This window comes from Protomyctophum bolini (genome assembly GCF_963924005.1).
Source record: "Protomyctophum bolini genome assembly, chromosome: 14".
Lineage (NCBI taxonomy): Eukaryota > Metazoa > Chordata > Actinopteri > Myctophiformes > Myctophidae > Protomyctophum > Protomyctophum bolini.
Window position 1 is genome coordinate 35980708 of NC_137875.1, and position 15525 is coordinate 35996232.

At 41.0% G+C, this 15525-nt stretch overlaps 1 protein-coding gene across 2 annotated transcripts; it reads left to right on the top strand.

Annotated features, from left to right (window-relative positions):
* The first annotated feature begins 505 nt into the window (after positions 1–505).
* ubtd1a (ubiquitin domain containing 1a) lies at positions 506–14350 on the top strand. Of its 2 annotated transcripts, XM_080781837.1 has the most exons (5): positions 506–887; positions 1660–1746; positions 9891–10118; positions 11711–11896; positions 12760–14350. In XM_080781837.1, the coding sequence occupies exons 1-5, from the start codon at positions 836–838 to the stop codon at positions 12981–12983; spliced, it is 777 nt and encodes a 258-aa protein (XP_080637963.1). In that variant the 5' UTR covers positions 506–835; the 3' UTR covers positions 12984–14350. The 2 variants fall into 2 exon arrangements, with proteins under 2 accessions (XP_080637963.1, XP_080637964.1); XM_080781838.1 differs by lacking the exons at positions 506–887; positions 1660–1746 and adding an exon at positions 4134–4372.
* The last annotated feature ends 1175 nt before the right edge of the window (positions 14351–15525 follow it).

Below are 15525 nucleotides of genomic sequence, written 5' to 3' on the forward strand. Positions count from 1 at the left end.
CCTTTTTGGCCATGCACACCCTGTTGCCTCCCGACCTATAGCTGATGCACCCCCCCCCCCCCCCCCCCCACATGGAAATATAAATTGCATAAGCTATATAGAAACATATTTTATCCACATATACCTGAATATGGCATAATATATGTATGCAGCATAGGCTATATATTGGCATATGTTAATATATTTAAAATAAAACCATAGCACCATTAGACTTTTCATGTCGTGCACCCCCTAGAAGGCGCTTGCGCACCACAGTTTGGGAAGGGGACGGGGAACCACTCTAATAATTAGACGACTACCGGTATACTATTTTGAAAATCACTTCACTAGGTGATGTACTGATGTAGAGGCCTGGGTTATACTGTCCCGCCACTGGAGGGATCGCTCAGACTGACAGATTGCAGACTGGAGGGTGTGTGAGTGTGATCATGATACAGAAGATGAGAGGTGGTTCAGGGCTCCAGGTTGCGCATGCGTGCCAGACGCAAGGGGATTTAATTTTAGCATAGCGTTAGTGTACAACAAGGATGTGTATGTATGGATGATGGTGGTCCCCTCCCACTATTTACACTATTATTACACTGGGAGCATACATTTTCTTTTGTTAATTTTTGTTTTTTCTGCAGAAACTTGGTATTTTTGTGCATGCGCGAGCAACCGAGGTATATATTTACTTGCAGCAGTAACTAATAGCTCTCGCTGCACGGCGGGGGGTGTTGTTGGGTCTTGTCTGATTTAGAATCGGAACCCGTGTCAAACTGCTGACCATAGATATTTTTCTTGATCGTCGATCGCATCATCAGAGGATCCACTGGAAAGTTTGTAACGAGTTCGGATGTGGAGAGCAAACTGCAGACGAATGCATAATTTCGCTGACTGGATTTCTGGTAGGCAAAAATATAGACGTTTATCAGTCACTAATTGTCAATTGATTTGTAACACTTGCGTTTATCCAACAAAAATAGTAGCATGTACGTCTCGTAACCGAACAAAACGGATTTGCGATTGATTTAATGTAGTTGTTGAAGACACAATAGCATGCAGTATAATATTAAATGACATATAGGACCACTGCATGGTCTGTCACTGTCAGCTGGCCCTACACGTGACACTACAGTAGCCTAAACATTGCACATTGCCTGACCTGATGATGTGACAGTGTCACTACAACTTCAGAGATCATGCCTTTGTTTTTTAATAGTCATATTTGATGTCATCTGCATGATCAGGGACATTTTTGCAACATTTCGCCTATTGCTGATGATAACGTTCATTCTCATCTTGCCATTGAGCAGTGGTGGACAGTATTCCATATTTGGCTGTTTGTTTAAAGCACTTTACACAAACATTACCAGGCGCCCCTCACTTCACACAAGTGTGATTTTTGTTTCATGCAAGAGCAATGTCCTCTGTTTCTATGTTCTTGCATTAATATAACAAAAACGAAAAGGTTGAAATCGTGTTTGAAATTACCATACCTGATTGATTGATTGATTGATTGATTGATTGATTGATTGATTGATTGAAAAACTGTATAGTGTGGGTACAGTTCAACGAAAGTACAGGTCAATACAAAATCTGCTAAGAGGATAAATCTGGAAAATGGGTGATGTTATATGGTTGACATGATGATATATGATAGCGCTTTGTTTTTGTCAGGATCCGTGGTGGGTGGCTGTGTGGGCAGGAATCGTGTAGAAGGACAGGGGACAACCAGAGACATTTCAAGAAGCAAAAAACGTGGAGGTAAGACGCTGGAACCTGCATGCCTGGATCTATTTATATATTCCTTACACAACAGTCGCGGTTCTCAAACCTTTTCATGTCAAAGACCCCCGAATCAATATATATTTTATTATTTGGCTTACTGAGCATGTAAATCAGCTATTAAAGGAGTACGGTATAGTCCACAAAAAATAACTTACCGGTATTTACTATTAATCACACACCCCACGAAGCCTTGAATCTCATGGAGATTTCTTTGTTTTTGTCACATTGCTGTGCCAATAAGTTGATGACTCTCTAATGAGAGTCAGTAGGAGACTCTTTGTAGGAGACTATTCTTGCTCAAAGAGTAAGAAGATTGTCAGCTTCTTGCTCTTTGACGCTCCTCGCAGGGAAATAAATTATTTATTTTGACATGAACATGCAGGACCAAATTTCGTTCTGTACTTGTATGGAATGACAATCAAATTCCATGAACCTTGAACTTCTTTGCAGAAGTTATTGTAAAATTTAAAGTCCTGCTTATTATTGTAGACTTAAAAGCGTGTCATTAAATCACACATTGTGATGCATTGTGAGCTGACCTGGTGATAATATAATATAGTGATGGGCAATATCGCTATCAAACCAATGTAAATATTTTATTTTATAATAATTATTTTGAAAATGTAAGAAAATAAGCCTGAAAAAGCATTTTGTGATGATGAAGGCTGCTGATTCTATCACTGTTTTCTGGGGACGCATTCAAAAGGGTCAATAAGTTTATGTTGGGAACTTGGGATAAATATGGGCCAACATTTCAATATCGGTGCATCTAGTTTTGAAATAAAGAGGCATTGCTTTTACAATGCCCTTTTCAGAATGGACAAAATTATTATTCTTTTTGAGGGACCTCCTGTGCCCAGCAAACATTGGCTTGTGATTGGCTGATCACCACATAGCGATTATTTGATTGGCTGAGCAAAGTACATATTGAAGATAAAAGTGAGGGCAGAAAAGTGAAGACGCCAAAAGTGATTGGCCGGAATGACATTTGTGATGATTTAATTGATTGAGCACGGAATTTATGATGATGTATGATGATAAGAGCGCCTTCTATAAACAGCTTTTGTCCCCACACGTCTCAAGATTTGCCATTGACCACGGTAAGAGAATTCTGGTCAAATGTCCGCTACATTTTGTCCCCGCCCGTCTCAGGTTTTGCCATTGACGATGAACGGAGAAATGACGTCAGAATTCCGCTAAATATGACGTAAATTAAACATCAAAACATTGAAGGGAAAATTTACGTTATCGAGCAAATCAGCTAACCAATAACAGGCATTCTGATTGGCCAATGGCCAGTATGAGATGATGCTGATAATTCCGATAATTCCGTTAAATATGACATAAACGAGGAAGAGTATGATGACAAGTTTAGGGATAAGGGGTTTAGCATGGACAAAAATAGTCTTCTATAAATAACATAAATTGATGTACGATGTCGATGACAAGAGAGCCCCTCATTTCACACAGGTGTGATTTTTGAGTGGCGCAACCACTCCCTTACGGAGCTATGTGTGTGGGTGGCTGGGTGGGTCTGAGCACGAAAACAGCATGGTTGTTTTTCACCACCTGTGCGCAACCTAATGGACACAAACACACAGGGCTGCAGGCCGGAACCGGCCCGGCCCCCCGGGCCTCCTGGGGGTCTGGATGTTCCGGGGACACCCCAGGGACCCCCTCATGGTAACTCATTTCTGTACCGTTTCGGATGCGGGGCGGCTCGCCAGACCCAGGGTACCCAGGGTACCCCGGGGATATTTCCTTTCTGTCTGGGTTTGCATGGATAGTTGGAATTACTCATTCTGTTGTCAGCTGTGAAAACATCTCTGTAAACACCTCCTTTAAATTAACACGCACTCATGCCTGCTCATGTACTAACACACACACACACACACACACACACCTTGAGCCCTCTACTACAACAGTAGTACAACTGCTTTGCATCTGAAAAAATATGAATTATTACCATTCTGCCTTGAACTGAACCTTTGCAATCAACACAACAATAGGCCATGAGAGACAGTATACCTCGAAATAGGGTCCACCAGACCACCGCGGATAAAATGTAATTGGCAAGCTAAGGCTTTACAGTCTATTCATGGGTTCGCCATCTTGCCCTTGGTGTTCCTAACTCATGCTTTTAAATAGGGCTGATAGGATTACACCTCTTGTGTAATGAAGCTGTCTCTTCGTAGCTTCGTAACACAAGGGACAGGTTTGCCTCACCTATAAGCGTTGCACTGCTGCTCTACACAAATTGATCCTGTGGTATTTTTGGGTGTTTGTTGTGGGTTTGTGTGTGTGTGTGTGTGTGTGTGTGTGTGTGAGTATGGTTCATTTTTGAGGAAACAGGTCAAGCTCAGTTGTGACAGTTGCAGCGACTGCATACAGGAAGGACTGTGGCAGTTTGCAGCTGCGGCATTGTTCGGATAATACTTTATGGATCTTTATGGACCTTCTTTCTCTCAAATGCTGGTTTTAGAACTGCTTTAGTTCAACTTGCATCAAACAAGCAGAAAGAGAATTGTCAGCATGGGAGTAACTAACTCCAGGGGCCGCAGCTATCATGCCAGGGACTTTTCTATCAAAGTGGGGCCGAAAAGTAAGTACTGCTTATCGTTGCTGTCGGGCAGAAGCCTCTTATCTCCATAAATGAATGCCCTACTTGATCATACTACCAGTGTCACACAAAAGTAGCAGATCCACAGGCTCGATTTGAGCTTGTAGATCTTTTGATACTTTTTAATTTGAATCCTGAAAAGTCACAGATATGAGATTTGGAGATTTCCACCCGACAGAGACATTACACTATAGAATAGGCATTCTTACTTCTAAAATATTGTCTCCTAAACTCATTCATTGTATAGGCTACACAGTATGTTGACTCAAAATGAGTTTTCTTCAAACAAATATTTTACTTGGCGTAGCTATGGTATTATATTTTTCCTGCATATGGAACACAAGTTAAATCATTCATATTCAGCATTGAGTTATTTAGTTCAAATGTATCTTCTTAACACCATGGCTTAAACAAATGGAAGGAAAAAAAGAAAAGAAGACTTATAATAACCAGGGTAATCCCCTCCCCTCTGCTGACTGTATCACTATTTATTCCAGATTGTGAGACTGAATTACACAATGACATTTTTGATCAGGGCCATGTAGACTTTTAGCTGTTATGGTTGTCTACAAACAAGAGGTGTTATTAACTAGGCTACTTTATTAGTAGTTATCTTAATAGTCATTTTGGGTCGATTTTTGAGTGAAAGAGGAACTGTGAAGGAATTGGTACCTAGGGCTCCATTTTCGTCACCGCTAAACCCCTTATCCCTAAACTTCTTTGCCTTTTTTTTTACTATTTTGCAAAACATTTTTTAATAGTTAAAATGACCGGTCTACAAGCTCACAACGTGTCAATGTAGAGGCTAGCTGAGCTATTCAAAAATGTTTTTCAAAATAGTAAAAAGAAAAGGCAAAGAAGTTTAGGGATAAGGGGTTTAGCGGTGACAAAATGGAGCCCCTAGCGTCAAAGACATTTTTACAGATACTCAATGTAGCTAATTGTATAAGAACTAATTTATCATTATTACATTGTTCTATGCTACCTGTATTTATCAGATTGTAGCTGCTCGACTCTGTCTGGGCAGAGTTTGTCTAACAATATGTTGATACAATACTAACAATGTAGTATTGTCTAATAAAACAGTACTATCGAACAATGCAGCACCATTTAATAATACAATACTATCTAAAAATACAGTACACTATATAATACAGTGATGTTTAATGAGACAGTATACTATCTAATATTTACAATTTAGGCATTTTAGCAGACGCTCCAGAGCAACTTAGGTAAAACATCAAATGCGTAGAAATATTCGGATCATAAGTAAACCAAGAACATATTGTAACCTATCATTAGTCTAACAGTAGGATATCATTCAAAGAACAACAATAATCTGTACATTGAAACTATAAACACTATAGGATGCCAAGTCAATAATGACCTGGCATCTGTCTACATAACATGCTATCTAAATTACATACAATATTCAGTGCTGTTTAGTATACTATGTAATAATACAGCACTGTTTAATAATACAATACTTACTATGGTGGCTAACACAATAAAATGCATGCAGCTCTCATTTGCCAGAGGCTAGCAACAGGGCCTTTGAATTAACACAGGGTTTGAAGAAAGAGAGGGAATCATCTAATTATTCATTCATTCAAACCTTTATTTATTCTCTAAATAAGGTTGCCCTCGTTTGCAGTGTTGTCGAGATATCACAATCCAAAAACAATATTCACATGAATAATAAAACTAAATAAAACGTCCCGATTACGAGTGATCGGGATCGTGTGACAATACAAGTTAAAAACACACATTTGTCGGTAGGTCTGAAATCAAATATTGAATTTGATCGATCTTTAATTTAATCTGTGCTGTATGTCATTCCAAGTGGTTGGGGCACTAAAACAAAAGGTATATTCAGTCTGTTCAGTCTTTAGTTGGGGCCGGGGACCTTTAGTGTGAACCAATCATTGGAGTGTGTCCTATAGACCGATTCAGAAACGGGTCTCATGGTCGCAGGCAACGTATTTCCTGTAGGCAGAGACGACATATCTGCGGTTTCCCCGCACTTCCTTCTACTACAGTGAATGGCAGCAGCCTTGTGTTCCTAAAACAGAAAGATTGGGTATTGGGTAAGGCTGATGTTATGTATCTTTCAGGACCTTTCACTGCTTTGTCTCAACCATTACTATAATGCTCTGGTCTCAGCCACCGCGGTAGATATTTTGACATTCCGTTTTTTTTTTTTTTTTTTATGTTGCCAGTGCCACTACTGTTGGAGCAGGCATAAACTACACAGGTTCATCCAGATGTTCTGGGCATCTTTGTAATGTTAGTGTTAAATAGCAGGTAAAAGAGTAACGTTTGAGGCAGACTAACATAACATCAGTCACTTTTCCATTCACTGTAGTAGAAGGAGGTACGCGGAAACCGCAGATACTGTATGTCATCTCCGCCTACAGGAAATATGTTGTCTGCGACCATGAGACCCGTTTCTAAATTGGTCTATAAGTTCCATGGTTCCATTTGAGTCTTTTGACACTTCTGCACACAAGTTTAGCCTATTAATGCTAACGGAATGGAAAAGTATAATGAGTATAAAACGCTTAATGCAAATTGAATGCACAGATATTTAGTGTTAAGGAAAGGAGCACAGATTTCATAAAATGTAAAGCCTTGTTTTGTATTACTTGACTTGACTATTGTAACTCTCTTCTTACTGGCCTACTGGCATGCACACTTAAGACTCTCCAATTGATCCAGAATTTCGCAGCTCGCTTGGTCTTCAACCAGCCAAAGTTCTCACATGTCTCGCCCCTTCTCCACTCTCGCATTGGAGAGGAGTACAAAACTCTGATGCGGGCCTTCAAAGCAACCAAAGGTATGGCACCCCCATATCTTAATAAGTCTGATCAGACCCTACAAACCCTCCTGTGCGCTCAGATCAGCCAACGCATGCTGGAAGTACATTCACTAAAAACACTGGGACAACGCTCCACACGTTCCAAACTCTTCTCCCTTCTGGCTCCAAAACTATGGAATGCACTTCCCATTGCAATCAGAACTGCAGACTCACTCCCAATCGTCCGCCGTAGTCTGAAACCCCACCTCTTCAGACTCCATCATGGCACTTGCCGTAGCACTTGCCCTAGCCTTGAAGACCTTACAGGCGTATGCAAAGGCTAAACTTAGATAGCATTTTATGTAGACATAGTACTCTAAACTAGTGTACTGTATACACATTGTTTCATTATATAGATATTCCACTGTTAGGTTCTTAGCTTATGATTCTTGATGACCATTTTTATGTATTTGATGTATTACCATGTTTTTGTTATTTGTTAATCGCTCTGGATTAAGAGCTTCTGCTAAATGCCTAAATTGTAATAAAATATGAATCATACAACTAAGATACTGTTTGTACCCAGGCACATACTGTACTGTATCTGCCTGGGTGCACACACACACACACACACACACACACACACACACACACACACACACACACACACACACACACACACACACACACACACACACACACACACACACACACACACACACACACACACACACACACACATGATAAAGCACACAGCATGTGGTTGAGCTGAAGCTTGGAGGATGTCCATGGTTATACAACAACAGTGTCCATGTTTTAACCACATTCTGTTCATGTCGTAATGTAGGCGAAGAGATCTGGTATAGAGGGGACGGGACAAAGGAGGAGACCTGGTATAAACCCCTAGGGGACCCCGGTCAACAAAGTATACTGTGTATAGGGTTTAGTGGTTAACTGGTCAAAAGATAAAAAAGGTACATTTATGAAGACAATTTCACTTTCACAGAAAGTAGCCTATATTATTCAGCCTGTTATTTTCCCACAAGTGAAACAAGTGGGGTTGATTAAGACATCTAACGCTGCATGAGTCCCTGTGTTGTTGTTGTTTTCTTTTGCCTCTCACTGCCTACAGAGCGCTTGTCTCTCCTAGCAATGTGGAACAGTGGAAGATAAATCCTGTTGTGTAGATCCTGATTACCGACTATAATCCACTGTTGGATCGTCTCTCTCTCTCTGTGTGTGTGTGTGTGTGTGTGTGTGTGTGTGTGGCTATACCGCAGTAATCCACAACACTATAAATAATCACTTTGATTTCCCTGCCTCTCTGTATCAAAGTGACCTTCCTCCTGCGCAGGAATGGCTTTGCACGCTGCCAGGTCTGCCAGAGTAGACCTGCACGTAGAATGTCTCTGTTTGAAGTCTCCGCAGTGAGTTTAGTTAGCCTAAGATTCGATGTGTGCATGAGATCATATCATAGATACAGTATCGTTAGTGCTGCTCTTTGGAAATCGGCGTGCACGTGTCATTGCAGGGTTTGTTTACGCTCACAGACGTACAAAGATGAGCCCTAGCTCAGTGTACATAAACTATTACATCACAAGTCAAAACCAGTACCATCTGTTCATTTTGTTCCTGAGGTGTGACAAAATTATGTAATTTTAGTTAACCCATTAAGACCCGAGTCCGATTCTACACATTCTAAACTAGTAAGGACCCCTAAATTGATATATATTTGGCAGCGGACCACCCATCTGAAAATGTTTTGTGCTAGGGACCCCCAGAAGAGAAGATTTGTGTAAATAAAATCTAAAATAGCAGATCTGTTGTGTCGCTGTGAGCTTGTATATTTGCTATTTCTGTTCTAAAACACTGACGTTTTCTGAAAAACGTACAATATATGTTGCTACAGTATACAATAAAAAAGAAAATCCCAGTCGACCGTTTTCACTATTCTCAAACATTTTCAAGAATGCTTTAACATTTTTTTTATTTTTTTTACACTTTTCCCCATGGTGACATCCCGATATATCGGTTGAAAGTGGTGCGTCTCTTCAGGACAGCCTACTGATCATTCTCAAAACGTTTCGCAGAAAGCAGCGCAGCCACGTTCTGGATTCAAACCCCTCGTCTGTGGTGGTGGGCAGGACGTGTTTAACCCTGTGCCACTGTATCTGTAACTATTCTTAAGGCGACTTGATTCTAATTCCATATTTATTTATTTATTCTTTTATAGTTATTAAATTATTATTATTACTTGTGCAAGCAGAGAGTGCAAGTACTGTAATCGGCTGCGTATGTCCGGTGTGGTCCGTCGGCCAATGCATTTCTAGTTCTTCTTATTATTATTGTTTGCCCTTTCATTACAATTAATTCCTCCCCACACACATTTCTGTCGTATCTATACTGACTGACCTACCAGAGCGGAACCCCACCGGCAGGACGTATGGTAGAGCTTTCATCCTACTCCTCCCACCTAACACTTCCTGCTGACAGGTGCCGCTCCCAGCCAGCAGGAATACAAATATGACCTTCCCTCCTCTGAACACGGGCCAATTGTGTTTGTATAAACGCCCGACAAATATTATTAAACCATTGTTTTCTTGGTAATAATAATGTATGAGACAGTTGCCATCTCATAATATGTCGGTGATACATTACGTGAGAGTAGAGGTGAATCATTCCTATATCATTTCTTCACCACAGGACGGAATGAGCCTCTGAAGAAGGAGCGTCTGAAATGGAAGAGTGAGTACCCCATGACAGAGGGCCAGGTGAGGAGTAAGAGGGATGAATTCTGGGACACGGCCCCGGCCTTTGACGGCCGGAAGGAGATCTGGGACGCCCTGCGGGCTGCTGGCCTGGCTGCAGAGTGCAACGACCTGGAACTAGCACAGGCCATAGTCGATGGAGCCTGCATCACTCTGCCCCATGGTGAGAACCCTACCAAGAAGTACTCGCACGTAAAGTCATCAATACCCTGTCTCTGTTGTACAAATAGTCTGTTACAAGAACAAGTTTGGTATTTGAAATTGACTTGGTAAATGGTGTATTCATCCAAGGCACTTTACTTAGATTGTGAAGAGAAGAGAGTCCGCACTCTCCAGGGATCGTTCCTGGAACCTCACGGTTCCCATCTGGCTGCTCTACCGGCCAGTGGCCACTCTACCCCTGACCCACTGTCGCCCCTTGAGTAAATGTATATAGCATTCAGCATCAAAATATACTTAAAGACAAGTACCAAAAGTAAAAGCTCAAAATGTTTTGAGAATAGCAGATCTGGAGGGCGCCCGCTGGCCAAGCGGTCCAGGTGCATGCATACCACAACCACATATAGGCGCATGCCTGACAGCATGGCGCAGGTTCGAGTCCCGGTCCCGACAGCCTTTGCTAAATTGCTGCGTGTAATTCACAGTCTCTCTCTCCCTATTTCCTTTTGGGCATTTTGGCTCGTTTTTGCCAGAAACAAAAACGCAAATATATACGGAAACAAATCAATGCAGCCTGGATAGTCTGAGTGTATAAAAATGAGGCTTATATAGTAGATTAGAAAAGTTCGGGAGCTACGGCGTGGCAAAGCGCGTCTACTCCATCTCGCGACCCGCTTCACTCATCTCTTGATGCTGAACTTCCTCTCCCTATTTCCTGTCTCTCTTCACTGTGTCCTATCAATAAAGGCAGAAAAGCCCCAAAAGAATATATATATAAAAAAGACACATGCATGCACACGAGTGTGCACACACTCGCACTGGCACACAGGTATTCCTAGAAATCAAAGCTGTAAACTTCCATTGCTAGTTTTGCTACATAACTCAATGTAATTCTCAAAATATCAGCCGTGTTCTGTGGTTTGAGTCCCGTGTATCCAGTCGCTTACAGATTACCGCACTATGACCGGCGTTACATAATTGTTACCAGGGTGACTAGAGCAGAGAGTGTGACGAGAGCAGATGGATTGCTAGTAGTCAGATACCATGGCAGAGATTGATGGAATCCCACCTGTGGTGTCTGCTGCGCGCACGTGCGCGCGTGCATGCGTGCGTGCAGGTGGAGGGGGATTTCATTACGAAGCTTTTTCCTTGTTTCAAGGACAAACGTATCTCCTTGGATCTTTGGCTTAGTAGACACCACAGTGTCCTGATGGGACTGGGCATTGACCCTTCTGTTATTTAATTACCGTAGTCAGCATCTGACTAGTCTCTCTCTCTCGAGGCAGACTGTTGGCTCACACACTTTTGTAAAGCGGACGTCGTCGTCCTCCTCCTCCCCACTTCGTTTCAGCATTTGCAGATCTGTAAAAGTGTCCCATTGTAACTCAAATTAGTCAAAGCAGAAATGGCAATTCAAAAGTATATTTCCGCAAACCATTTGTGGCTGTCGGCAGTCATAGTTACAGACTCTCCGTAACATTTGAAGATTGTGGAATTAGTTGTCTGACCATAGGCGGAGGTCACCGATTGTCTTGGATTGCTGAGATCAGTGTTTGACAGACAAGCTGATTTAGCGGTTCTCATCCCACTCCACAGGCTCTCTGACGGAGAGTTATGATGAGCTAGGCAACCGCTATCAGCTCCCAGTCTACACTCTAGCCACGCCTGTCAACCTGATCAGAGACACCATCAATGGAGGTCAGATCGCTGCGCACGTAGAGAAACAGGCCCCACCGTCTCCACCCAAACAGGACTTCAAACTGCGTGTCCGCATGTCAACGGGTAAGGAAAAACCCTTATTTTCTATCCCCCGGACATCAGAACAAATTCCCTTTTCTGCCCAGTATTCCCATTTTACAACTATAGCATTATTCCTGTAATATTGCTTGTCATCTGTCGTTTTACAATAATATTGTTATATAAATCAGTCACAAACGCTGGAGGTACAGAGCCAACATCTCCTGTCTCTCCATTTATGAGATAATGGATAATAATGTAATTTTGACCGGATTGGTGACCATGACCATTGCCTCTGAGTTGAGTTTGTTGATACAGCATCACAATCATATCCATGTTTGTACATCTGCTATTTTTGAACATTTTACAAAAATCTTGAGAGTATTTGAAAATGTTTTCATTAGATTCTTAATAATACAAGAATAATACAAAGCATTTGCAGATCGGCGTTCGCGGCCAAATATATATCAATTATGGGGGTCCTTCGCATGAAAAGGTTTGAGAACCAGTGTTTCCCAAACACCGGGTTGGGACCCAATTGTGTCACGTACCGATATTTGTAGGTCTGTTTATTTTTGGTCTCCTACATTTAGTTATTAATTTAAAAAAGCAAACATTTTCATGAATTCAAAACTAATTTTATTTATGTATTCAGTAATTTAATGAAGAAATCAAGGGAAAAAATCTGAGAAATTCCCTACATTAGAAAACTCCTTTTAAGAAGTTAAGAAGTAGTGAAAATAGGCTATCTACAAGCTAGCAACGCGACAATGTGGCAATGCTTGTAGATCTGCTATTTTCACTAGTTTGGGTCCTGGGAGGCAAACATTTTGTCTCGACCTGAAATGTTTGGGAACCAGTGCTCTAGTGAATCTACTCTAAACTAAGGTAATTTGCGTCGTTGACAGGCAAGGACTTGTGTCTGACGGCCACCATGGCAGACTCCATCGCCGAGCTGAAGAGGCGGCTAGAGGCCCAGGAGGACATCGACATAGCCCACCAGAGGTGGTTCTTCTCTGGGAAGTTCCTCCCCGATAAGACCCGCCTCCAGGACACCAAGATGCAGAAGGAATTTGTGATCCAGGTCATCGTCAACCAGCAGCCTCCGCCTCTTCCAGCCATAGCCAGTTGAGATCAACCAAACAAAGAGGGACACAAAGCTATAGGCAATAGGCGTTCCCAAATAGTGGGTCGATCTGGATCCTGATTTTCAGAAAGTAAAAAAGAAATCTGTATAAAAGATACATTTCAAGAGAATTTCATACATTTTCCAAAAAAAGAAAAATCTAAGAAATTGAACTTTTAAGAAGTAGTGAAAATAGCAGATCTACGTGTTGTGAACTTGTAGATCAGATATTTTCACTATATTTAGGGTCCCAGCGGCAGGGAGGCATTGCATTTCTCTTTTGGGTCTCAAGCTAATGATTTTGGGGAACCGCTGGGCTATACCCAAGGGGGAATGTAGTCTGGGAACCAGACGAATCTGCCAGTGCAAAAAAAAAAGTGCCCTCGGCAAGCATGCAGTGATATTGTCTGGCCACGCTAGGCTTGTATACTGCAATTACAGTACTGTACATTTTGTGTACTCTGGTTTTTATTAAAACGTTTGTTTGCTTTTCTATTGCACCTTTTGTATGTCCCACCCTCCAGTCCCGTTCTGTCCTGTCCCATCCTCAAAATGGCCTCATCGTTTCCCCCAATAGAACCCTGTATAGCTCTCCAAGTTGGCCAATGGAGTGAATGGACCAATGAAAAACACATAAAGCTCCTATACGCTTTTATGTTTACATGCCCTTCTCCCCTTGTTGTGTTTGACTTTGCACTATCGTTCAGTGGCAAGATGCACAGGAAAGTCCCGAGTGTCCATGTGACTCTGAGAGTGTACACAGTATACATATGGAACTAAATTGGAGCCGTAATCATCCATTCGGCTCCATTTTGCACATCCTCAGAGTTACACAGCTGTGTAAGTGTCAACTCAGGGTTTGTGTGAATCCTGACTGAGTCAGCCGGGATATCCTGCTGAGGAAACTCTATTACTACCCTTTATATTGTCGTCGCTGTCGGCCAGAAACCTATTCTATCTTTTGGTGTTTTTTTTGGTAAATTAACGCCCTACTTGATCATACCACAGCGTCACACAGAATAATCAAATGTAGCGTTTGAATCCTGAAAAGTAACAGTTTTGGACATAATATGAGGTTTCCACCCGACAGAGATGATATGACTTCAATCACCTAATTTCCAGGTATAGGAGGGTCATTTTTTATTATAGATATTAATTTCCGTGGCATGCCGAACATGTAAATATGTACATTGATCTATATAATAGACACACGTGGTGTATTTTAAAATCACAGTTTTAAAGTTCATATTTTCAGTGTGAAGTGTATCGCTGAAGGCATACCTTTTTAAAAGGGTCCAAAGGAGCAGATATGGTTCTGATGCATTTTATCAACCCAATGTAGATTTTATTAAATGTTTTAGCAATATGATGATTGACTGAATTATCAATAAATAAGTTGTAAATTAAATAAACATTCTCTACATCTGTTTTCTGGTAGAGCAATAATTAAAAGTATTGTATAAATACTGAAATGTAGATGTACTCCGTTACAAGTAGAAGTCCCATAGGCCTATTAAGAATGTACTCAAGTAAAAGTACCAAAGTATCAGCATCAAAATGTACTTAAAGTACTAAAAGTAAAAGTACTCATATTTCAGAATGTCCCATTTCACAAGTTCAACATTTGTACAAAATCTTTTGAAAATAGGCCTAGCCGATGCGAATCATGCGACGCATTGTGAGCTTGTAGATCTGCTATTTTCAAATGGCTGTAATGAAGACTCTCACTTCCATTCATATTAGCCGAACTGGGAGAGTGTTCGTTGGATATACAGTCTCCATATATGGAGATATTCGACTAGGATGCTGGGTTATATGATATATGATATGTCCAGTATGACTGTGACAATCCCTATATTTGGGCCCGAGCCGACCTAGTGCTGATATCAGATAGATGTGGTATAAGTTAGAACTATATATGGATAGATTTTACTGGCTTAGTCATCGTGACAAGCCTGGTCGGAGAATATATAACAAGGGTGCTGAAAGCAGAAGTCGAAGCATCCTGGTTTAAGTTCTAACCGGACACCACTGCGACGTGTTCTAACCTAAGCTTTGAGCTATTTTAAAAATCTCCAAAGTAAATACGTACTAAAGTTTTCAAATAATTGTAGTGGAGTGAAAGTAGTCTATACAAATTTGGCTCTGAGATGTAGTGGAGTAGAAGTAAAAGTATTGGAAATTGGAAATACTCAAGTAAAGTACAAAGTACTTGAGTAAATGTACTGTACTTTCCATCACTGCAATTGACACTAAGAAATATACTGTGCACAATTGAAATAACATAACATTGCTTTGAGACTTTGACAGGCGTGAGGGAGTGGGAGTCTGTGGGACTCTTAAATAAAATATAATATGGAATGTATAGAATTGTATTTATTTATTATTTAATTCAAATTAATATTATCCGATATTATGATCAGTTAGTTTTTTATGTTTTTTCTTCTATTCCGCCAGTTCTCACACACTATATTCCAATGATCATCATCACATCAGACATTCAAGACAGGGATAGATGAGAAAGGCATATCTATCCTTTGGGTAGACA

Coding starts and splice junctions, on each gene's coding strand:
- ubtd1a (XM_080781837.1), top strand. CDS start 836: ATGTGGAGAGCAAACTGCAGACGAATGCATAATTTCGCTGACTGGATT. Junction 888..1,659: donor TTTCGCTGACTGGATTTCTG/GTAGGCAAAAAT, acceptor TGTTTTTGTCAG/GATCCGTGGTGGGTGGCTGT. Junction 11,897..12,759: donor GCGTGTCCGCATGTCAACGG/GTAAGGAAAAAC, acceptor CGTCGTTGACAG/GCAAGGACTTGTGTCTGACG.